The 24,874-nt window shown below is 38.9% G+C and overlaps 1 protein-coding gene across 5 annotated transcripts in view; it reads right to left on the reverse strand.

The window, feature by feature from the left end:
* The window catches only part of glis1a (GLIS family zinc finger 1a), a 42,164-nt gene extending 17,879 nt beyond the window's left edge, over positions 1 to 24,285 (reverse strand). For 3 of the 5 annotated variants that reach the window (XR_004334383.1, XM_032531587.1, XM_032531584.1), the window contains exons 1-2: positions 24,154 to 24,285; positions 5,013 to 6,155 (exon numbers count right to left, since the gene is read on the reverse strand). Coding sequence is in view for 4 of the 5 variants with exons in the window: in XM_032531587.1 (XP_032387478.1) it covers positions 5,013 to 5,915 (903 nt within the window). In the remaining variant the exon portion in view is untranslated. Of the gene's footprint in view, positions 1 to 5,012; positions 6,156 to 19,843; positions 20,168 to 24,153 lie in introns of those variants that run through there. The other 2 variants (XM_032531585.1, XM_032531586.1) reach the window with 2 other exon arrangements.
* Positions 24,286 to 24,874: the final 589 nt, after the last annotated feature.

A 24,874-nucleotide genomic window follows, 5' to 3' on the forward strand; every position in this document is an offset into this window, starting at 1 on the left:
CAGTAAATGTCAGTCACCTCGTTTAGTTTAATAAGTCTGTATATAAAAACACTACATCATGCTGATTAATTAGTCCAAAGCTTGAAATTGCCTTGACAAAAAAAAGAAAAAGAAAATAAGAAACCCATACAAAAAAAGACCACTGACTGAAATATTAACGCTCAAATGCATAATAATACACATCTTCAGTATTAGCACACAGATAACTGAGGAAACTGAGGACATACAGCAACATGTTGAAAATGTTGCAGCTTTATGAACAGAGCAGACAAACCTAAACACATTCATTTAAGTTGTTTGAAAGGAGGAAAGACTTCCAGCTCCTTAATATTGCTTGTCAGTTTACCCTATGGCTACTGTAGTTAAAACATTTTATTTTAAGTAAATCAAACTAATGTAACCCCAGCCTTATGAATATATATTGCTCTTAAATAGAAACAGATTCCTAAAGTCTTTGACAAAGTAGAACTGCGAACACAGCTTCATTCAAACTCTGTTGCAGTTTATGTACTTTATATCCTTGTCATAACAGCCTGTGCATGTACAGTATAGTTTCTCTATTGCTAAAAGAAAAAAGGTTTCCTTTATTTTTACATGAAAATGGAGGGAGGAAAACAAATTCTAAGAAAGTGTACATTACTATATACTCTGTCAGACATTTTAAAGTGCCCATATTAAAACTACTGTTTTGACTAGATACGGGTTTCTGAATGTGTCCTGCCTTCAGTCTACGGATGAGCTGTTCAAAATCTGCACGGCTTTCTACTTCACTAGCCGAGACGAGGTGGCTAACCGTAGCAGGCTAGCGCTATCATGCTAGCTCGTTCTCAATGGCAAAACACAGCTACAACACACAATAGTTCACCATAATCTACAAAAGAACTACTTCCATGTCCCTGTTCTGCAGGTATTTCACAAGTGCGCCCTCGTTTAGAAGAAGTCTCCCAGCTAATCCTGCCTTGGACTGACCAAAGTAGGAAAAACAGTTAGCTAGCTGTTGTTATTACCTAGCTACTGAGCATGTGCGACTCCCAACAAACATAGTATAGAAGTGATATGTCTCACTCTGTAGATAAAACAAGTGAGATGTCTCACTCTGTAACAAAAACAAAGACCCAAACAAACAGGGTGAAAAAAGGATATGCAGCAACATGCGGTACAACAAAAATATGGTGTTTTTTGAAAATGAAACCATGTAAACCTTTTCTAGCACAACCTCAAACTACAATTATGAACCTGAAAATGAGCATAATATGGGCGCTTTAAAGAGGTTTTTGGTTTATCTTGCCTTTACATTTAATTTAATTTTTAAAATCCTTACTGTCATTTGTTATGCTTCCCATTTTAATTTTTTGATTTATTACTGTGTACACAGGATTAAAGGCTGGGAATAGTAAACAACAAATCCCATGAAAATCCCATGTTTTGACAGATGTGAGTCCATCTGTCAAAACTGTCTGACCCACGGTGTCAGGCTCTGAGCTCCAAGCCCATTGGGTTCTACAAAATGTCTTATTTTATTTACTTTTTTTTTTTTTTTTTAAATGGGTCACAAGTGTTTCATTTTTTGAAAAGGCCTTGTGATTTCCTAAAACACCTGGCCACTAGTTTTTAGCAAACATTACTCAGACAAGATGGATTCTGCATTTTTTGGGGACCATCTTCAGCTGCGGATTAAAAGCTGCTTTAGTGAGTATTTTCTATAGGTATTTTTGGAAGGTCAGCCAATATTAAACATCAAAATATGCAGTTTGTAACCGCCCTTGGGATTGATACATAGATGATCGGCAGGACAACATCATTTGGCTGTGTCTTCCAAATAAATCACCATGGTTATAGTTTGGTTAGGTTTAGGTACAAAATAACCTTTGCTAGGTTTAGGAAAGGACCATGGTTTGGGTTAAAATTCCTGCTTTGTTAAGGTTATGAAAGCTTCTTTTTCCATGGAGACAATAGTAAACAGTTAAGGTTAGGGGACGATTGTGGACATACTTTAAGAAACTCAACGTGCACAGTTGGTTGGAAACGAGACACAAACAACAGCCTTTCGTGTTAAAGGCCAACATTTTGTTGACCCATTCAACCACATCAACCTTTTTCGCTCCATAACAACGTCACCTGGCTTCCTCATTTGTACCTGCGATAATATCTATGGCTGTTGAAGGACTTGAACATTTAAACATTTAAAATGTTTTTGAACACTTACTGAAAAAACTGATGCTGTCATTTTTCTTGGGAGGACAGTCTTGTCGATGTACGTGGGACTGACTCATTACAAACTTTAGTTTTATGTAAAAAAGAAAACCTGTCAGCCAGTGCAGCACCTTGGCTCATTTATATGCTTTCCATGTATGTTTTTTTTGAGACAACAATGGAGGTCTATGGCCCAGAGTAATATATATGTATATAAATCACTCTGGGCCATATATTTATATATGTATGTGTGTGTGTGTGTGTGTGTGTGTGTGTGTGTGTGTGTGTGTGTGTGTGTGTGTGTGTGTAAGGTTTGGCTACACAGACAATCCTTTTTTTAGGATCTTAGTTAGTTTTGGTCTATGCGATTTGTTGACATTAGGTAAAGACATCCTATAATTGCATCGATACATGAATGTCATTTCAGCACCATAAATTATGGAGGATGACTGTACCATGTTGGATTTAAAAATGCTTTTGGAACTCGTGTTTACAGCCTGAGTAACAGCTGTCTGATCTGAGACTTGACATAACGAGCTGGTAAATGAGGCTGAATTCATTAACACACACACTGACTACATTCATGTGAGAGATTCATTTTTCCATTGCTACACTAGGTATGACTTAATTTACATGTTTTGGCACGAGTGCTGAATGAGAAAAAAAAATACATTATTCATGTGTGGGTTTTCATTTTATTAATCTCTTTGCAGGCGACCCTTCACAATAATGTATTTACAAGCTGGCAGCATATTATATCATTTTATTGAACTAATTCACTTAAGTGAAGATTTCTGAATGACTTATTAATCAGAGTCTCAGGTTGATGACAGCAAAAGAGTTGTTGGGGAAAAACGGAGAGAGTTACTCACTCTCGGGGACGGGGATTTGGCGCCGAACTGAAGGTCATCATGGGACAGACGTGTTCAAGTAGGACAAGTTGTGTTTCAGAATATGACTCATGATGGAAGTGATGCTCTGCTGGAGCTCAAACACTACTGTTGTGATGGTCAATGCAAAAAACCTCAGAGTCTGTCTCAGTCAGTCTGGACCTGACCGGGTCTAGTTTTGTCTTTATCTTTAATGCTTGTCTTTAATATTTGCAAAAAGCATATGCTTCTTTTGTTGTTCTGTCATTTAAGTTTATTATCCATCATCTTTATAAACAGCCTGTACTTTTTAATCTACAAGACAAGTTGCTCAGACACATTAAAAGACAGGAAAAAGAGTTTTCTCTGTGGGAACACAGAACACAGGAAGTGCAATGTAGTGTTGTCACTGCACTGTAGTGCAAGCTGCAAAATGTACTTACAAAACAAGTTATTTGGTTTTTTTTTGATTAGTTTTAAATATAAGTATATATATTTAAATACTTATATAAATATAAGTAATGAAACAAAAAGAAGCAGCCAGAGTGACCCATTAGATGAAGACTTACTGCAACTCCTCAGCAAGGTAACCAACTTACTACTGTCCTGATGTGTGCAAAACTGTGGAAGTGTGGCGTTCACTATTTCTCAGAGCCCACAGTTCTATATCTTTAATCTGCTTTGTCAATTTACAATCACATGACAAAAAAAGCAGCAAATCCTCACATTTAAGAAGCTGAAACCAGAGAATATTTTAAAATTATCAAAACTGCTGTAGATCAATTTTTTGTCAATCGAGTCGTTTAATTAATTAATTGGTCAGAGTAGCTCTGTGGTAAATCAGACTGTGGTTGCTCATGACATAACTTATAAAGACGATATTAGTTTGTTGTTCGCACCAGCTGCTCTTCTGATCTATTTCTGACAAAGTAGCAAAAAGAAGTGTTTGCTGCCCCAAACATTCTGGGACTTAAACTCAGTCTTAAACCACACTTGCTGTTACCAGAGTAATCACAAGAGTCACCAAATTAACCAGGTTTGAGGGATTAAAACTCTATGTGTTTATGTTTATGAACACAAGAGATTTCAAAAGGCAGGAACGAGTTTCTTGATGGGAACAGAGTTTTTGTAGGAATTAAAGATTTCTCGGTTTAATACATCACTACTTAATAACTATAAATTAATTGTATTTGTCAGAATAATTACAGGGCGATCAGCAGGTTTTTGGATGCTCAGTTCTACAGACACATCTTCCATTCATTCGACACTGCCATGTTTCTTCCTCTGGCACGCATGAGTAAGGGAAAACCTGTCGTAAGGAGAGGAAACCGTTGGATCATCTCTCTGTCTAACAGACTCTCGATCATCAGCTGCAGAGTGAAGTCGAGACGTACACATGTTAATGCCTTTCAAAACCTGTTAACCTCTAAACGGCCCATATGCAAATTTTGATGGACAAAAATATGGTACAGCAGTGTTGGTGAAGCTGCGTTGCAGAGGTTGCCAGTTTGATTGGTTTGCATTGCCGGACCTTCCTCCACAGCGCTGTGGAGGAGGGTCTGGCTAGACCAAACAGCATTCTGGGGCCACACAGAGCCTCGGTGACGCTTCAAAATAGCCTCGAGAATTAACCTGTTTTGGTGGAACATGTGTACGTTCAAAAGTGTCTTTTGTTGTGCAACAGAAAACTCAAATTCAACAGATAGTCTAGCTAGCTCTCTGGATTTCCTCTGCTGATATCTGAGGAGCAGTTAATCCCAATCCTCAAATCAACCATAATCCTCATAAATTGACCGGAGTTCCAACACATGAAAGAAGGACATACTGTACACCAAAATTCCCGGAAGTGAAAGGTTGCGGATATAGACTAGCAGTTTGATTAATCCAAACACGTTGCTCTATAGCATCTCTATTGGTCAGTTATATTCCACAGGGCATAAACAAACTCACCATGCATTTATTGGGTTTTTCTCCAGAGTGGACCCTCATGTGGATGAGCAGCTTGTAGCGAGCATTGAAGGGTTTGTGGCGTCGCACGCAGCCGGACCAGAAACAGGAAAACTCTTCCCCTTTGCGTTGGTCGATGTGCACCTTCTCGATGTGCCTCACCAGCTCCTCCTGGCTGCTGTAAGTGGCACTACAGTCGATCCAGTGGCATGGCTGGTCCTGTTGGTCCACTGTGGGGTTGTGGCCTATGGGTCCATTAAGCCTCGGGAAATTAAGTGAGGTGCTGTCCTGACCTTGGAGGGCCTGGTCCACATAAAACAGCTCCCCTTGCTGGTTGTTAACTTGAAACGGTTCCCTCTTACACGGCGAGAAATCATCTGCAGGCTCTTGCTTTATTGAGTGATACTCCTCCTGTATCTTTTGTTGTAGATTCGAAGTGTTGTTGCCACCAGGTGCATCAGAAAGAGGCAAGGAAGAGGTAAAAAATAAAGCTGATGAAGAGGAGGAAGAGGAAAGAGAGGAGGGTGGCGAGCCAAAAGGGGGCGAAGTCGCACAGCTAGTGAACACATAGGATAAAGAGAGGGAGGGCTGAGGGTAACAGCTATACTTTTGGGTGTTGTTTTTAGGGTCTGTGTGCACTGTGGTGGCAGAGTCCTCCATAGGCTTTTCTATGTGGGATCCAGCGGTCTTACAGCTAAGCAGGGAAGTGAGGTCCCGGCCCAGCGAGGAAAGGGACAGGGAAGACCTTGGAAGACAGCACACACCCTGACCACCTGAATGTATGGAGGACTGACAGAAGCCACCAGAAGACAGTGGCGCCTGAAGGTCCTCCGCATCCTCAAACACACTTCCAAAACCAGGAAGAGTTAGCTGGACGTCTGGAGGCCCGAGGTCAGGGGGCCACATCCTGGCCCCCCACTCGCTGACTTACACCAGGAGATCCTTTCAGTAAAATCGTTGAGGCCGATTATCTTGGAGCAACTTTAGGAATCCATTGGAGGGAAACCAATCTCCAGCATCTTTCAGTTCTCAAATGTAATCAAATTAGGTTCATTTTCAGCTGCTGGCATCTTCTGCACCCCAGCATGTGTAATCTTCTGTCATTTGTTCCAAGCTGCTGCGTGGTCAGTCATCTCTCATGCTGCGCTGTTAGAGAAAGAAACCAAACCCGTATGAGTCATCTTGAAAGACAAACACAAATACAAAACACTTTCTGAAACGTATCACATTACAGCATTAAGAACCAGCGGGGGAAGAAATACCCATCTTTACTTAAGTAAATGTTCCAACATAAAAATTGTAAAAATTCTCCATTGCAGTAAACGTTCTTGATTCAAAATCCGATTTATGTTTAAAGACAGAAGTATTATTACAAAAGGCTACAGTGCAGTACTTTAGTAAATGCAAATAACACATTCCACCACTGGTGTGAACTAACATAAGCTAGACTCACTCAGAATTTGCTCACTGCAATGTTGCAAAGCTATGATGCAGCTGCTGTGACAACTTGCCATGCCATTCGAAGGGTTGAATATATAAAACCCAAAATGTGTCACACTCTGAAAGTTATTTCCTCATTTCCAGCCATTGGCGACTCTGTGTTCAATCATTAACAACAAATGGACCAAGGTGACCAGCAGAGAAGGTCCCAGATGAAGTAAAACCAAAACAAACAGCTTGTCTGACCTTCTTGTCAGCAGGCTTCAATCAAACAGCTCTGACTCTGTCGCTGCAGTGAGTGTATATTTGGTTTCCTTTGAGCTGCTGTAACAGTCGAGGCTGATTCATCCCTTCAGGCATTAAGGCCACCCTTGTAGCAAACAGCCAGGCGTTGTGTAGCAGCCGATTGCCTGGAACCTGGTCCAGATGCTTGTTAACAGATGACGAGTAATGGACCACATCTCTTTGCCATCTAGTCCAGCAGGACAGGGAGACTGGAAAATAGTGGGTCAAACACAAGTCCCCCCACCCTGGTCACATATACAGTAGCTCTACTGTGCAATAGTCCTTGAGTGTTTAATAGAAATAGTTCCAGTATTTTCTACCATCCGCCAGATATTGATGATCTAATTTACAGGATCGCCGCCATGTGTAATTAGTCATCGGAAAGATTCAATGGGATGGATATTAAATGAGCCAGAAACCAGACACAGCTAAGATGATGAGTAAGTTTACTTCAGTAGTTATATTAGCTGACGAAAGAGTCACTAAGTGTAGGTTCATGCCCAACGTTTCCTGGTATAGTCTGGTTTACGGTTTTATGATTCTTCCCGTAAAGCGCTGGAGTTCCCCCCCACCAGGGTAATGTAGCAGAGCAGTCATGGGAACTGTGGTTGATTCTTAATTAGAGAGGTTGCAATGTGTCCGTGTGTCAACAAGTTGAACAGGATTATTGATTCTAGTGTAGCATAAGTACTTTGGTATGTTTGAAACTTTGCAACATAGTACCTGTTGAGGAATATTAGAGTTTTTATCTAGTCCCATAAAGGGTTTTAGGGCTGTGTTAAAATGCCATGTAATTCAAAAATGCAACTGCTACATGTGACCCGTTCCTTTCCTCTATGTGTGATTTTACTATTTCTATTTAAATTGTAACTGGTGTGCCGTCTTGGTCTAGGTCTCCCTTGGAAAAGAGATTTCAATCTCAAGGGATTTTCTGGTTAAATAAAGGTTAAATAAAAAAATTTAAAAATTGAGTTTTTGAGGCCAGACAGTGGGATTTCACATGCAAACAAAAAATGTAATTCACCCCAATCAAACATTTGATAAATGATAATGATCTTTAACTGGTGCTTTTCAGCACCAAACCAAGACTTGTGTAAACATCCACAAAGCCATAAATCCATGTGAATCCAATTGAAATACAGCAACAAATATAGCATAACGGAGATTTTATTTTAGCAGTGTCTGTTCACAAACCACTTTGGTCCTGATCCAGAAAGAAGAGTTGGACAGTAAAACTAAGAAAAGTGTCCCACAAAGCCTCAACTGAGCCAGCAAACCTTATAAAATAGCAGGCTCATCTCATGTGGTGTCTTTTAAAGACTCACTTGCTGAGGTTAGCTAAACACAGCTGTGGCATTTTAGGACAAGCAAATGCGTACTTGTCTCAACAATAAGCACTTTGGTTCTTGAATTACAAACTTATTTTGTGCTTTTTCGTTCAAGTTAAACATGGGAAAAAGATCTTTATTGAAGAGAGAGATGTCAACACAACAAATCCCAGTTTCCTAATCCTATCTTTCCTGAAATACCCTTGATGGTATTACATAAGGCATCAGAGTAGATAGGCAGGCACCAAGCAGCAACTTTTGTGCCTGAAAAGTGAAGCTAATAAGGTGCCTAATCCTGCATTCTATTGAATTTCCAGCTGGGGGCAACTCCACAGTCTCCAAAAAAGTAGTCTAGGTCTATGGGGAAATTCCCCTTTCTCACTTGATTTATTACCTTAAAGAAATATTTTTCTTACGGGTTTATGGCCAAAATTGCTAGTTTTAAGTCTTCGTCAATACAGCATTATAGGGACGTGGTAACATGCCGATCTGTCAATCAGAACAGAAGCTTAACAATGTGTATCCATGGCACTGGGTACATTGAAATAGCTGTGAACTTGTTTTGGAGTGTTGTCCATGTTTTCATCTTAAACTATGACCCCTCACTGTGTTTCCACTTAAAAGTTAATTGGAACACTGGTCACCTAGAAGTGTTTTGTTCTGCATTCTGCCAACCAAGCAGCTAGCCAGCACTAGCTGGTAACTTAATTTAACTCTTAAATTTGGACAATTTTCAACATGCTGCTGGATGATTTACGTCAAAAGGGTAGAAAATTGGCGACTTTAGCATTTAGCTTAGTGCAGCGCCACGAAACCATCCACAACATTGGCTTAAATGTGTCACCCTCCCCTTTTCCACCCATTTGTCCAAATATGGCCACTCCCAGCTCCAAAATACCAAGATGGTGACGGCCAAAATGCAATCTCCTGGCTATAAAAACGGCGGTCCACAACCAGTGGGTGACATCACAGATTCCACGTCCATTATTTGACAGTCTACGGTTAACACCGGGTCCTTACATCAATACAAATATGTGGCAAATATGTCAGAACAGTTATCAGTTATCAGACGCATGTGACCTCCGTTCCACTGTAACAATCAGATATATTTTTATTAAGTTATTTAATTACATTATTTATTTATTTATTTGACTTCTTATAACTAGACCAAATGTTTGTCATGCATGTAAAGTTGGTTTTGTCATTTCTTTAGAGCAGGGAGTAACTATCATCTTATTTAGTATATCATTCTCATAACTACTCATAACAGAACCACTAAGACATATGGAATTAGCATCATGTGTTCCTAGGTACTGATTTCCAATCCTGATGTTTCTTTTTATTACATTTCTATATAAATCATATGGGATATAATGTGTTTGAGAGGGAAAATAAGTGTTGTAAATCTTAGTTTCTGGATTTAAAGAAATACATGGGGACCAATTTTGTGGGTCGAAATACTCACAGGTGCAGTATATTTCAGGATAGGACAATATGTTTGCAAGAGAACAAACTCTCATAAACGTGGCTGGCTGACCATTAAAGAAAACATGTGAATTACTTAACTAGTTTCATAACTGTCGCTTGTGTTTTTATAAATGACATGAGAGACCGGTTTCCCTGTAACAGAAAAAGTTGGCTGGAGTGCAGAGGTGGGTAGAGTAGCCAAAAATTGTACTCAAGTAAAAGTACTGTTACTTCAGAATAAAATGACTCAAGTAAAAGTAAAAGTAGTCATCCAAATAATTACTTGAGTAAGAGTAAAAAAGTGCTTGATGAAAAAACTACTCGAGTAGTGAGTAACTGTTGAGTAACGTCTGATTTATTTCTTAATACAAGCATCAATCAGACAGACAAAAATACAAAATAATCATCTTTAGGCAAATTATAGCTCATCCAATCAATATAATAAATTAAAATGTATTTATTAATTACAAAATAGCTTACTTGAGAGACTTGTCACATCAAATTTGGATGGATACTGCATGTGTAAAACATACTGTCTGTAACCTAAAAGACAAACATCCACCTCTCCACAGCAAAAACTAAAACCACCACTACGTTTCCTCAGGTTAGATGTTGAGTTGTTGAACGCTCACATGTCCGTTTGTTTTGGTCGACACAGAAGGCATCGCATAATGTAGCTGCTGTTTCCACTTTTCCTAAAAGGTAACCATGCTTTCACTATGAGGCCGGGAGGGGGGGGTGTCCTCCTGGTCTGCGTGGCCTTGGCGACGTATGATTCTGACGTCTTTGCTTTGCTACAACTGTAAAGCTAACCTGTCCCGCTGCTGCATAGACATATAAAGAGATACCTCTTTATATGTCTATGCGCTGCTGAAGCGAGTATGATCACGTGACCGCACAACGACGTGTGATTGGTTAAGCACAGTCACGTGGTAGAGCCTTCAGCGGAAGACTCTCTCTCTCTGTCAAAATAAAACATTAAAATGAGACGTACGCTGGGGTAAAAACAATGAAGCGTAGTAACGAGTAACAAGCTCATTGTAGCCTGATGTAGCGGAGTAAGAGTACAGTTTATTCTTCACTAATCTACTCAAGTAAAAGTAAAAGTATAGTGATTTAAAACTACTCCTAGAAGTACAATTTTTTCAAAAACTTACTCAAGTAAATGTAACGGAGTAAATGTAACGGAGTAAATGTAACTCGTTACTACCCACCTCTGCTGGAGTGTGAGAGTTTACACTTCTCTAAATAATTTGTGCCTCAGGATCTCCATTATCAAAACAGGTTAATCCTGTGAAACCAATTTTGTGGTCTATAAGTGTGCAAATAAATCACAACTTACTATCTTCTTTCTGGTCATTAATCTTCATTTATCCCGAGGAAATTGAGTTAGCACAGCCATCTGCTTTATATTCTTACACACATTCACACAGTTTCCTACTGTGCAGGTGGAGATTAAAAGCGAGAGTAGACGAGTATTACTTACTCATTTTCCCCAGCCACAATTTTTCAAACATTTCAGGTAAACAAACCTTACGGATACAATTCCCCTTCTCAAAGCTTTAGGGCAACCGCTGCTTCCCCTGGCTCCACACTCGTTATAACACTCTCAATATCCTCAAATATCAAGCAACAGCTTTACTAGCATCAAACATGTTCTCACCACCCACCTCCAGTCTCCGACCAGCACTTGAAAAACAATCATAAGTCTGTCTACAAAATGCAGACATAAACTTTCATCTTGATTTAAGCCCAACTGATGTACATCGGTATGGCGAATAAAATCTGCCAATTTTAGCTTATTACAGATATGTTGTACAGCTAAATTGTTAAACCTGGTTATGAGGACCAAGACATTTAAGAGATACCTATTAAAATTATATATCTTTAAAAAAAAAAAAAAAAAGGCCTGGCCTGGCCTCAAAAGTCTGTTGGGATGAGGTTGCACTTACTGTTGGTTGGGACAAACCAATGTATTGTAATGTAATCTCAAAATACAATAATCTACACACAAACACACTATACAATATATCTGTAGCTGTACAGTTTACAGTTTTCATCACCTAACTCAGTTACACGGAAAGTGTAAAACCACACAGACTTTCAGGCCCTCTTGTCCCTCCTAAACAGCAATGCTATTTTTCTTTCATCCACCACTACTGCTGAGGCTTTTTACACAGATAATCTTTTTTTTTTTTTATAGAAACTGGTAAGGAAATCCCTGCACATTTAGTTAACCTTATCCTTATCTCCATCCGAAGGCACAACTCTGCATAGCCTACATTAATCTATTTGGCATGACTCAAAAAGAAAGTTGCTTCATGGTCCAAGAAGAAATGCAATGAAAAGATAAACGTCATCTTTTCAAATCAAACACATGAGTTGGGAGCACAATCCTGCCCGCTCTGGGATGAACAGCTGGATTTTCTGTTATAGGATATATAGACAGGAGTTTGTTCTTCCAAGACAGGCTGTACTTTACATGTAATATGCTTAACAGCTGAGCAAAATGTTCTGTTTTTTGTCGCGTCTTTGACCACTATAAAGATTTCAAAGCAACAATAGCTGTCAAACATCTTCAGCTGAGAAACCAAAACAAGAGGATCATGAGGTGGAGCCTCCCCTGGACTGACTACAAAGTCATTAATGTGACTAATGCTGAGAACGGACTGAAGATATCTATAAAACATAGGTTTTTGCATGAAGACTGAATGACCTGTGAAGCTGAGTTTCACATAAAAGGTCTTTTATGAACGAGAACTTAACGTTGACCTCGAGTGCAAACAGGAAGTCAAACACCTGTGGACAGTAAGGTCACTCCAATGTCCAGGTGTTCCAGGAGTCTGAAGACACATCACTCATAAGGGGCCTGCTTGTTGCCACCTCATGACGACTTGGTGTTCCAGTCTGATTTCTGCATCCAAGTCTACAGAAAAAGGTGCCGATGACAAGTTTTCCAGAAATTCCAAGACATACCAAGCAAAAATCTCTGCACCATCTAAGTGAGTTTTCAGAAACTGCCGCAATCCCCTTTCAATGGCTGATGCCAATGCCACTAAGTCATGTCTAAATTTTTAGGCTTTTTGCAAAATCCAGGTGACAAAACCACTGATGACTGTGGAAAAAACTGCTTGAAAATGAAGTAAGGAATGTAAAACCACCATAAGACCCCAAACAGAGCAGGGGATTACTCTTCCATCCCTGCTCATATTGATAATCCAGCTGGAAGAGACAGACATGATGTAGAGGGGGAAGGCAAAAAGTAGTTTCTTCTGAGTAATTACCTCTGAACAATAAGCCACAAATAGATTCAATAATTTCAAATAGAAAGATTCAATCGAGGGACATAGCAAATAACCTCAACGTTTACCAGGGGAGACATGTTGGTATTGTTGGCATAACAACTTATTTTGTCCAAATCAAACCTTAACCCTAATATGTACAAAACATATTTGTTATATACCATAGTCTTGGGTTTTATAATGTATGTGTGTAAAATAATTATAATCTCTGTAACAAAGAAAATAGTCATTGTACCGAATGTTTCATACTCAGTGGTGACTAAAATGTATTCAGAAATAGCCTTATACTAATAAATTTGCCAAATAAATCATGTAACATTGTATTAAGCTACATGGTAGTACAGCAGTCACTTTTAAAAATAAAAAGTATTGGTATCTTATTAATATTAATGATTCTGGGTCTAGCCTTACTTGGTATATTTTGTGGTATCATTCACCTCAATATATTAGCAATGTCCTGAAGCATGCACACATCCCAGAAGTGTTTTAACCTTGCTTGACCTCAAGTCGTGTACGAGATCAATGTGGCTACACTCTGCTGAAGACTTTGTAAAATTCAGTGTCTGCGCTGGTAAAATCTCCTCAGTTATTTTGGTAAATGTGATCATTTGTATCATTGATGTGTGAACACTTCCAATTTTATAGTACTGCAGGCTACTTTGTTTTTTTTTTTCGTTTGTTGCCAGAAAGAATTCTTTGGCCCTTTCCAGATTTTGAGAGGCAGTTTGGGTCAATGTAAAATCAGTGGGAGCAGGTCAATAAGAGTCTCATGTTGCACAAAATAAAATGTGTTATTGGATCAGAAATCATGCATGTCATCTTTGCAAGAGGCTTGAATTTCTGGTAACTTCAGACACAGTGATCCTCCTGGGGCTCTTCTTCTCCTCTAAATAACGCTTTTAGACATGTGAAATCTAGCGTATCCCAGATTAGGGACTTGTTCTTATTGTTTACTTTTACAGGATGTTCTTCCTTAAATGTTTTACACTAGTGCTGATTGTTCAAAACATGCCTGTTCCGAATGGGCCAGTTGCGTGGCCTGTTGTACTGCTGCTTGCAGCTTTCTCGAGAATCGCTCATCTCATCAACTTCACACTAATATTGCACTTCCTTGGGACCTGAGCAATACAACTGCCAAGATATAGCTGCGTTACATTCCTAAGTCACAGCAACTCACAGTCAGAAGCATCGGTGAAATACACTCTGGTTTACAAGAAAAAAAAACACCAAGAACAGACTACCATTAGGCAAAATAGTCAATTGCCTGTCTAAATGATAAAAGCCCAAACAGCTATACATTTTAGCTGAGTTTAGTTTATGTTAGACCCATTATAACCAAATGTGCCACAGCCATTGTCATAACAACCAGAATCAGCCTTTGCAGCAGCCATTATTGTAAATAATACATACAGTAATACTAAATCTGTGCTGGTAGATGGATTTTGTTACCTTTGGACAAAGTCAGGCTAGCTGTTTCTCTCTGTTTCCAGTCAAATGCAGATCTAAGATAACAATTTAACTCTTTAGCAAGACAGCAAATACATGTATTTGCTGTTCTTACAAATAAGACTTAAATACTCGTAACAAATAAATATAACCATAACACCCAAGTGCAGGAAATTAGTTATGAGTACAGGATATGTGAATGCTTGTTATTTTCTTAGGTTGGTGTTAACACAGGTTCTCTCATAGTTCTGTCTCAGCATCAGCAATAGAGCACTCTTCAAACAAAATCACATTTCCTACACAAACAACTTTTCATTATTTCTAAACTGAAGCCAAAAGGTGGGTGTGGATCTCTCCCTCTTCCTTCATCAGTGCTCACCTATCCCTCCGTGCTCTCCTCATGGCAGACGTAAACATTTACTAGCAGGTGTGCATCTGTGAGAAACTTTGACTGAGCGCAGATGGCAGGAAATTCCAGTGAAATGACAGTCGCTCAGTCCAAACCACAAGACAGTGTGAGCAGAGTCCGTGAACCAGATACAGCAGGGCCAACAGCAGCAGCGCCTAAGGACTCGACAGCCTGCCAACGTCTTGAAATAGAAGCAGCTTGACAGACGTCTGTTAAAACTCTCCTGCAAAGTGTTGAGTCTGGTGTGGTGGGTACTAACTAAAGATGGTCTGATACCATTTTTTGCTTCAAGATACCGATTCTGTTACCTGAACTTGCGTACAACGCCACATTACTTTCTTTTACTATACAGTTTGACAGTTAAAACAGGAAAAGAACATAAACTACTTCAACGTAGATTTTCTTTAGGGCTTTATTACCTGGTCTCGGATTGGTGCATAATCTCCAATTCGTCCCGATACTGATACCAGCGTTTTAGGCAGTATCTCTAGTACTAACTGACTCCTACGTGCCTTTTAAAACAAATTTTGGATGGTATTTGGTTTTTTATCGAGCAACGTTCAGATCAGGCAGGACTATATCAAGCAACACTTTCCAGCTCTTCATGCAGCCTATCACATGATGTCATGGGAGAATTAATTTTTTACAACTAACAGACAGGAGTGTAGTAGTGAGGGGAATAGTGGAACTGAGCTATTGTTGGCTGAATGATTAGTCTGACGGACTATTTCATGTACCCAAAACAATATTAGGGCCTCTCAGAAGCCTAACCCTCTCAAAAGGTGCACGTGGTTTAGTCCACTAGTTGTCAGGTGAACAGTCAACGAACAGTCAACTTTGAAGCAATTGTGTTGTTAAAAAATTAAGTAAATTACTGCTTCCATAAAAGTGAAATCAGCAACAACAACAAACATCATCAAAGAGAAATCAGAGGAAAAGCAACCCTTGACAAAATTGCCAAGTATTTTGTAGTGGATTACTATTGGTATGTAATGTTTCTAACTACTCAAAATACTTTCATAGTTAGCTTGCTGATGAATGACGGAACACATCCGTCAGTTTGAGAAACAGCCACACAGAGAGTAATCTTGCACTGCCAGACCTTACTCCACAGCGCTGTGGAGGACGGTCTGGCCACAGCACACATTCTGGGATAGAGGGGAAAAACGCTCTGGGTTGTTTGCATTTCTTCAAACCAAACGTAATTGTCTTAAGCGCCGGACACTGCGACGGTGCCTCTGCAAAAAGGCCCTGATTTTTGTAGATTGTAAAAAAGAACAGTGAAAGTTTTGGAGTCATATTGCAAATACATTTGGAAGGATAAAAAGCTTATTAAATCACTCAAAAAATGAATACTGTGAAAATACACTTGTTCAAGGGTTAGGGCTGTAACTTTACAACATTTATTCCTGCTAAAACAACAGTTTTCAGTCCGATTAACACTGAAAACATTTACATTTTAGTTCCTATTAAACATTTCTCCCAGCGTTTCCAACAGGACCTCTGAATCCTTTAAACCCCTCAAAAACTTTGAAATGTAAATTCGTATTGCCTCTGGGAGCGGATGAAACGAGGAAAGTTATGTGTAGGCTACATCTGCTTTGCTGATTCTGCGAGGCGTCATTAATCTTGACAGATCTCTTTAATTTAACTGCTCTATTTGTTATGCTTGTATGTTAGTTTTAGGTTGTTCCCAGTAATAATATTTAAACTTTATTGCAACAACTCCCTCTACATGGCCCTCTCTTTAGTGTAAGCATCCCAACACTAACTCATGTAAAAACAGTAGCCTACATTATGTTGCTACTGGCTGTGACTACATGCTCTGTAAGACATATACTTTTAAGTTTACCATAATCATGTTCTCATTTTGTAAGAGTATTCCTCTTGTTTGTTGAGTTTATTTACCAATATGTATGGTGTAATATAGTTTGCTGCTGCTGCACTGATTTAATCAAACTGCTGAAACTCTAACCTCCCACTTAAGACGTCATGGAAAAAAAACTCATTAGCTTTATTGTGTTTTCCTTTTTAAAAGCTGTGTGTCTTTATCTCCAAACCATAAACAAACAGAAAACTTCATAAAGTAGGATGAAGAGGTTATCAAACTGTCTTAGAACGTGCAGTTGCATATCCTTCTTAAAGCTGTGTTAATCAATGATTGTTATTATATTATATAATAAACAGTAGATAATATATATTGTATAATATATTAAAATGTAAATGATTTCTTTTCTTTCCAACTCTTAAGTTTGTTTTCATCTAGTTTATCACTAACTCTCTTGTCATTTCAGATCTTTCTTGCATCTTCATCAGGCCTGGCTAATCAGTTTAGTTCCCCCTCCTCACCTGCAGCCCATTCCCTCATTAGTCCTCACCTATATACCTGTCCACTCTCACTTAGTCCTCTAACCATTTAACTGTCCACTCTCACTTAAGTCCTTTACATGATATACTGTCCACTCTGCACTTAGTCCTTCACCAGATTACTGTCACATCATCTAGTCTTTCACCATATATACCTGTCACTCTAACTTAGTCCTTCACAATTAACTGTCCATCTTATTAGTCTTTACATATATACTGTCCACTCTACTTAGTCTTCACCATATATAACTGTCCACTTCACTTAGTCTTCACCATATAACCTGTCCCTCTCACTTAGTCCTCGCTAATACCTGTCCAACTCTCACTTAGTCCTTCACCATATAGTACCTGTCATCTCACTAGCCTTCACTAATTACTGTCCACTCTCACTTTTAAGTCCTTACCATAATCCTGTCCATCTCATTATCTTACATATATACCTGTCCACTTACTTAGTCTTCACCATATATACTGTACCACTTCACTTAGTCTTTCACATATAGTACCTGTCCCTCTCACTAGTCTCACCATATACCTGCACCTCACTTAGTCCTTCACCAATAACCTGTCCACGTCACTTAGTCTTTCACAATAAACTGTCACTGCTCACTTAGTCTTCCATATTAACCTGTCATCTCATTAGTCCTTCCACCATATATACCTTCCACTAACTCACTTAAGTCCTCCCAGATAACTGTACACTTCACTTAGTCCTCACCTAATACTGCCACTTCACTAGTCACCATATAACTGTCCACTCTCACTGTCCTTAACAAATATATACCTGTCCACTTCACTTATCCTTCGCCATATATACCTGTCACTCTCACTTAGTCCTTCGCATATATACCTGTCACTCACTTAGTCCTTCGCCATATATACCTGTCACTTCATTAGTCCTTCGCCATATATCTGTCAACTCTCACTAGTCTTCGCCATATATTCCACTCACTAGTCCTTCCCATAATACCTGTCCATCTCACTTAGTCTTTCACCATATATCTGTCCATCTCACTTAGGCCTTCACCATATATACCTTCCACTCTCACTAGTCCTTCACCTTACCTGTCCACTCTCACTTAGTCCTCACCATATATACCGGTCCACTCTCACTTAGTCCTTCACCATATATACCTGTCCACTCTCACTTAGTCCTTCACCATATATACCTGTCCACTCTCACTTAGTCCTTCACATATATACCTGTCCACTCTCACTTAGTCCTTCACCATATATACCGTCCACTCTCACTTAGTCCTTCACCATATACCATGTCCACTCTCACTTAGTCCTTCACCATATATACCTGTCCACTCTCACTTAGTCCTTCAGAATATACCTGTCCACTCTCACTTAGTCCTTCACCATATATACCTGTCCACTCTCACTTAGTCCTTCACCATATATACCTGTCCACTCTCACTTAGTCCTTCACCATATATACCTGTCCACTCTCACTTAGTCCTTACCATATATACCTGTCCACTCCACTTAGTCCTTCACCATATATACCTGTCCACTCTTACTAGTCCTTACCATATATACTGTCCACTCTCACTTAGTCCTTCACCATATATACCTGTCCACTCTCACTTAGTCCTTCACCATATATACCTGTCCACTCTCACTTAGTCCTTCACCATATATACCTGTCCACTCTCACTTAGTCCTTCACCATATATACCTGTCCACTCTCACTTAGTCCTTCACCATATATACCTGTCCACTCTCACTTAGTCCTTCACCATATATACCTGTCCACTCTCACTTAGTCCTTCACCATATATACCTGTCCACTCTCACTTAGTCCTTCACCATATATACCTGTCCACTCTCACTTAGTCCTTCACCATATATACCTGTCCACTCTCACTTAGTCCTTCACCATATATACCTGTCCATTCTCACTTATTCCCTCACCATATACACCTGTCCAATCTCACTTATCCTCACCATATATACCTGTCCACTCTCACTTAGTCCTTCACCATATATACCTGTCCACTCTCACTTAGTCCCTGTCAGATTGGATTTTGTTTTACTGCCAAGGTCTCTAGTGATACTTAGTTTATTATTATAATCTGCCTGTTCTGACCCTGTTTGTTGGACCTGGATTCTGCCTGCCCCTCCTCAGATTTGTTAGCCTGTGTGATTTTGAATCTGCCTTACTGTTTGAAAAACAAAACTTTTACAAAGAGTCTCACTGTCGTGCTTTTAGATTCAAGTCTGCCAGTAACCGTGCACAATGAAGGGGTTGCTCGTATTTGCCAACCCACAGAGAATTACCACCAACTCCACAATTTAAAAAGTGTTTGTCTATTTTGAATCATTCTTTCGGTTGTGCGGCCCACATCTTTACTATATTGGTTCACTGTCATCAACACAGTTTTCAGCAGCAGGCAGCTGTTTTTTTTTTAGCAAAAAAGCTCTGATAAACCCACTGTACACTAGCTACCTGCCCAGCACCACCAGCAGACAGATGAAGACAAGCTGGTGAACATAGTGGGGCATTTAGCAAATAAAGAGACATATCTCCCTCAAGATAAATAGTCCAAAAACAGAGCAAACAGGAGAGATATTGGACTAATCAGGGTCCCAACACCTGGGGCAACAGATACTGGCACAGATCCTAAACCAGAAAACCACAAAATTTGACATATTGTGCTTTGTTTCACAATACGTAGTTATGTTAACACAGGTGATAATCCGACAGGACATATAACGTTCCTCAGTTTGCTGTTAACATTAAACTGCTCAATTCCCCATTTGTTTGCGTTGTCCCAATTTTACCTTGTTTTCCTGCTGCTTTCATGTTGGATAATCCTCTCCGAAAGATGCTCGAGATCCTGAAAGCCTCTTTTTGACTAGGCACCATCAAAGCAAAAAAGTATCTTCTCAAGTTAGCTAACATTTTCTCCCGGAGAGCTGCGTTAAATCTGATCGTTTTTAACAGCGGTTTTGTTTATAACAAGGTGTTTAGCTACTAATCTCAAATCAGACTTTTAAATGTGTGATGTAGAAGATAATCCACATTGTTCATGGTGACCGCAGTTACTCTATTCCTTAAAAGAAATACTCATGTCTTACATAGCTAGCTAGCTAATGACAACAACAGTAGGCCCACTGGCAACTGTCTATTTTGAATCATTGTTTCGGTTGTGCGGCTTTACTATATTGGTTCACTGTCATCAACACAGTTTTCAGCTGCCTGCTCATGTCTTACATAGCTAGCTAGCTAATGACAACAACAGTAGGCTACTTGGCAACTGCTAGCTAGCTAATCAAATTGCAGCAGTAGGGCAACGAGCATTTAACTTTGGGCATGTGCATAGTTGTTTTCCCACACTCATGGCACTCTCGAGCCAAGCACATTTAAAACACCATGTTAAAACTATCAGCCACTGAACCTAAATCATGAATAATGATACATAATATCAGCAGCTGATGATTTATGTCATGCAATAATCCAGAATTATATTTATTTCTAAGTTAACTAACTTCTTTTTACATTGTGGTCTTGCAACTTTAATTAAAAGGTCCTGAATACTTCTTCCACCACTGTCCAACAAATCATTCAACCAGGAAGAAGAAAGGGTTTGCCTGCAACTAAATATGGAATCAATACAAAGAGGCTACACTCACATACAAGTACACACACATTGCTTTAATACATTTGTTTTATATAAATGTATTGTGAGAATAACCCCAAGCAAGAGTCTTGGAGTTTATAATCATCATGTAGAGATAAACTACCCTATGTGCATTAATGAAACTTTTATAATCCCACTAATTTACAGGGCTGTGCTAAGAAGAAAAGCTCTGGGACTTGAAATAATTTCTCAAGTAAATTTAATTTGAAAAGACATTAGCCTGCAGTTAACACACACCAGAAACAATGTTGAAACAGTTACCTCTGTTACTCACAGCGGGTCCTATTACCTAGCCCTGTCACCCTTGGGTGTTGCAAAAGAGAACGCACCTCTCAGCCAGGAATAATATTTCTGAACCAAACCAAAATGAGCTGTGCTTGTAGGACGATCACTGTTAATGTCAGTGAAATGTATGTAGGGGCTGGGCAGCTGAGAAAAACAAGTGACGAACCATTTCATCAGCATGAACACAGGCACCGCTGTCATAAAACAGCAGTTCAAACTACCATGAGATCGGATGTGACAAATTCAGACTCCAGGCTGTTTCTTTCATGGTAACAAATATTCATGTAAGAGAAAGCAAATGTGTTTCTTGCCTAACACTAATAAGTCCCATATGATTGGAGTGGCTTGACTTTGAGCCCTTAATTAAATACATTAGGTCATCTTTGTAAACATCAGTATTAAAGGAATATTAGTAAGTAAGCTGTGACTTTAAATGAACTCTATTGGTCACCAGTTATTATTATCAGAATTGCAGTAATAAAGTGCATTCATCAAATGTTGCTCAAATGTAAATCAAATTGACTAAAAGCCTTCAAAAGAAAATTTGTCTTAACAGGTGTTTACATCAGCTGGTTTTTATGCAAACCGTAAGAAGAGGGTGTAACAAGATTACATAATCAAAAGCGCTCCAGTAATCCAACTTTTCATGAACTTAGCAGCAAATATACTTAAACTGTAAAAAGTACAAATACTCATAATATTATATTAGTCTGTTTTTATCCCTGACAAAACCATGCAGGCGCATGTACGTTCATGTTCGTACCACTAGGTAGATTAGAATTATAGTACTGCATCATATCATAAAAGCATATCATGTTTTTGTGTGTAAAAAAATACCTAATAGGCTATGTCTGTCAAAGAAAATGTAGTTAAGAAAAAAGTAGCCTACTGTATTTACTTTTGAAAAGCAGTAGAAGTATAAAGTACAAGTACCTCAAAACTGTACTTAAGTAAAGAACTTTCCACAGAGAGTTCTGTAAAATTTCTTGAAGGACAAAAAGGCTCAGAAAACTGATGTTGTTCATCACTAAATAGTAATAAAAATGTGATTCCCTTGTACCCCTTACCTTGTTGCCATTTTTACATTTGTATTTGTATGCAGACAGGTCAATTACAAAGCTTTGGAGCTGCTTTAGACATACCCAAGCTAGCTGTTTCCAGTCTTTATGCTAAGCTAAACTAATCTGTCTGCTGGCTGTAGCTTCATATTTACTGGACAAATATAAGGGGGGTATTAAGCTTTTCATCTAACGTTTACTCTCAGTAAGAAAGCAGATATTATTTCCCTAGTTATTGAATTGTTCATTTAAGTGGAGGCAGACAAGTATAAAAACACGTTTGTTCTAATATTTAGGTGTTTTTCTCTAATTTCTTGTGCCACGCAAAGAGTTTCTAGGTGTTTAAAAACAGGGGATGGGCCATTAGTGATCTGATGACAGGTCCAACACTGTCACTGAGGAAAGAGATCAGGATCTTAAATAGTATCTAAATAATCTTAACTTAAGGTCCACTTCTAGGTTTTCTGAAGTTGTCACAATTAATACGCGGATAACGATTGTGTGGTTGAAAGGTCCAGAAATAGCTTGTAAGTGGTTAAGGAATGTTTTCAAACTACTATTTCCAAGGTCATGAAGATTCATTTAAACTTGAGGTCCACTTACTTGCTTGTTTGGGAGCATTTGTCAGCATCACACAGTCTTCAGCAGATTCAATGACTGTTTCTAAGGTCAAGAATGAACTGGACAAAAGTGTTGCATCAAAATGTGTGTGCCTTATAAAACTGTGCTTTCCCTGGCAATATGTTGTCATCCCACCCAATGTTGTTTGTTTTTTTGCTACATACATGCAGAGGCAAATTGACTTATTCATTTAGTGACCGAATGAATGGCAAGTAACCTCACAACTCTCTTGTAGGATCACTGGACTCTGTTTTGAGGTTCATACATTCACTTCATTATCAAACAGGTGTTTACGTTTTGAAAAATCAGCATAGGAAAATAATCCACTAAAATTGAAATGCTTTTGTATTTTCTCCCCCTGGTGTGAAATCGAGGCGGACATACACTGCCAGGGCAAACAAATATTTTTGGGGCGAAACAAATCTTGGCCTGCTGCTGTTTCCTGCTCGTAGCTGAGCACTTGAACAAACAATCTAAGCATCTGGTTAAATAATTGCTGAGCATTGATCAACAACCTGATCAACCTCCCAAAGGCATATTTAAGTCATGTTGTGCTTTACGGAACAGTACAACTCTTGTTTATTACCCTCTTTAAAAGCCACATATATATGATTAAATGAGGTTTATGATGAAATTATTTGACTCAGCACTTACTGCACACACCTCTGTGCAATGGGTGCACTGGCAGAGGCCTGCGAATATAAACCATGAATCCCCAGCACAAGCTCTATGTCAGTGATACATTGAGACTAATGATTAAAACAAGCCTCCTCATCTGTTTGGCTTTCAGAAAGTCCAGATTTCCACCCCCTGCACGGCACTTTTCATTCCATTAACATTACATAAATCAGTGCTCTGCAGAGAAATGGAATGGAAGAGTCCCATAAGTAATAAGAGGGGGAAAACATCACATTTGGGTAAGAGTTCACTACAGTATAGAGCGGCAAATCTATTAATTGCCTTCCTCAAATCCTTGTTGCACAATCAAAATAAGTTATTGTGTAATCCACGATACTGTGGGAAAACTAAACCTGATTATTAACATTTTTAACAACAGTCAAGAGTTATTTCCTCCATTTTGGAAAGTTTTTCCTCATTTAGCCCATCATAAACTCTTGGCATGCTAGTGGTTGTAAAGCTGTTGCAAATCCACCAAACAATGGTTCATGTGGCAGCTGCAGTTACTTTAAGAGTTTACAGACAGCTGCCAACATTTACAGTGATGTATACATCTTAATACTTCGTATTTTTTTTCCATCATGCTCATTGTCAAAATAGAAAAAGTTGATTTTGAGGTCAACAAACTGAACAGTGAGAAGATGAAATCCGCATTAAAACGTTTAGACTACCACAAACTGAAATACAAAATACATCTAGTGACATCTTCATTGTCACTTGTCTCCATGGCAACACGGTTTTCAAAAACTTTATACATTTAAAACACATTATAAGAACAGTAATGGGACAATGTGAGGGCTGTTCTTACCGTTTTGCGTCCAGCCATAATTCACAGCTTGTTAGTAGGTCTTTGCCTCGCGCTGGCTGCACGCGGATTGTGCTTCCCACTGTCACAGCAGCGCTCTCTGCACCGCGAGATCGCTCTCTCCATCTGCTATGGGCGCGCGTGCACTCGCCCACGCACGCACGGGCAAATAGTTTTTCTAGTCTTAATAAACAAAAGATGTGAAGCAGCTAATTCACTTGATAAAAGTTGCTTTTGAACTTAGTGGTGCATTTTTAAGAATCAAGTACCGAATACATTTTTTTTTTATATGAATGCCTACAAAGCTGAATACTTGGACATCATCCATATACTTTTTACCATTACTTTTATCTGTGGCTTTGCTCTCATATTTTCTAATAATATTCCATTACGATTTTTGAGACCACTTTGCAATAAGTCACCTTTTATAAATGGTTTATAAATAACACTTTTGATTGTAATTACTTGTCAATACTCGGTTAATTATAAGTTACTAATGATGTATAGATCAGTTGTAAGCCTTAGCCATAAACAGAGGTGGAATAAGTATTCAGCTCTTGTACATAAATAAAAGTAGCAAAACCATAGTGTAGAAATATGCTGTTAAAGTAAAAGTCCTGGGTTCAAAATCGTACTTGCATTGGTATCAACCATATCAACATATATTGTGTATACCAAAAATAGTAATTATGCAGATTAATAAATGTTATCAGATGATTGATGC

Source organism: Etheostoma spectabile, chromosome 12, assembly GCF_008692095.1.
Source record: "Etheostoma spectabile isolate EspeVRDwgs_2016 chromosome 12, UIUC_Espe_1.0, whole genome shotgun sequence".
Classification (NCBI taxonomy): domain Eukaryota; kingdom Metazoa; phylum Chordata; class Actinopteri; order Perciformes; family Percidae; genus Etheostoma; species Etheostoma spectabile.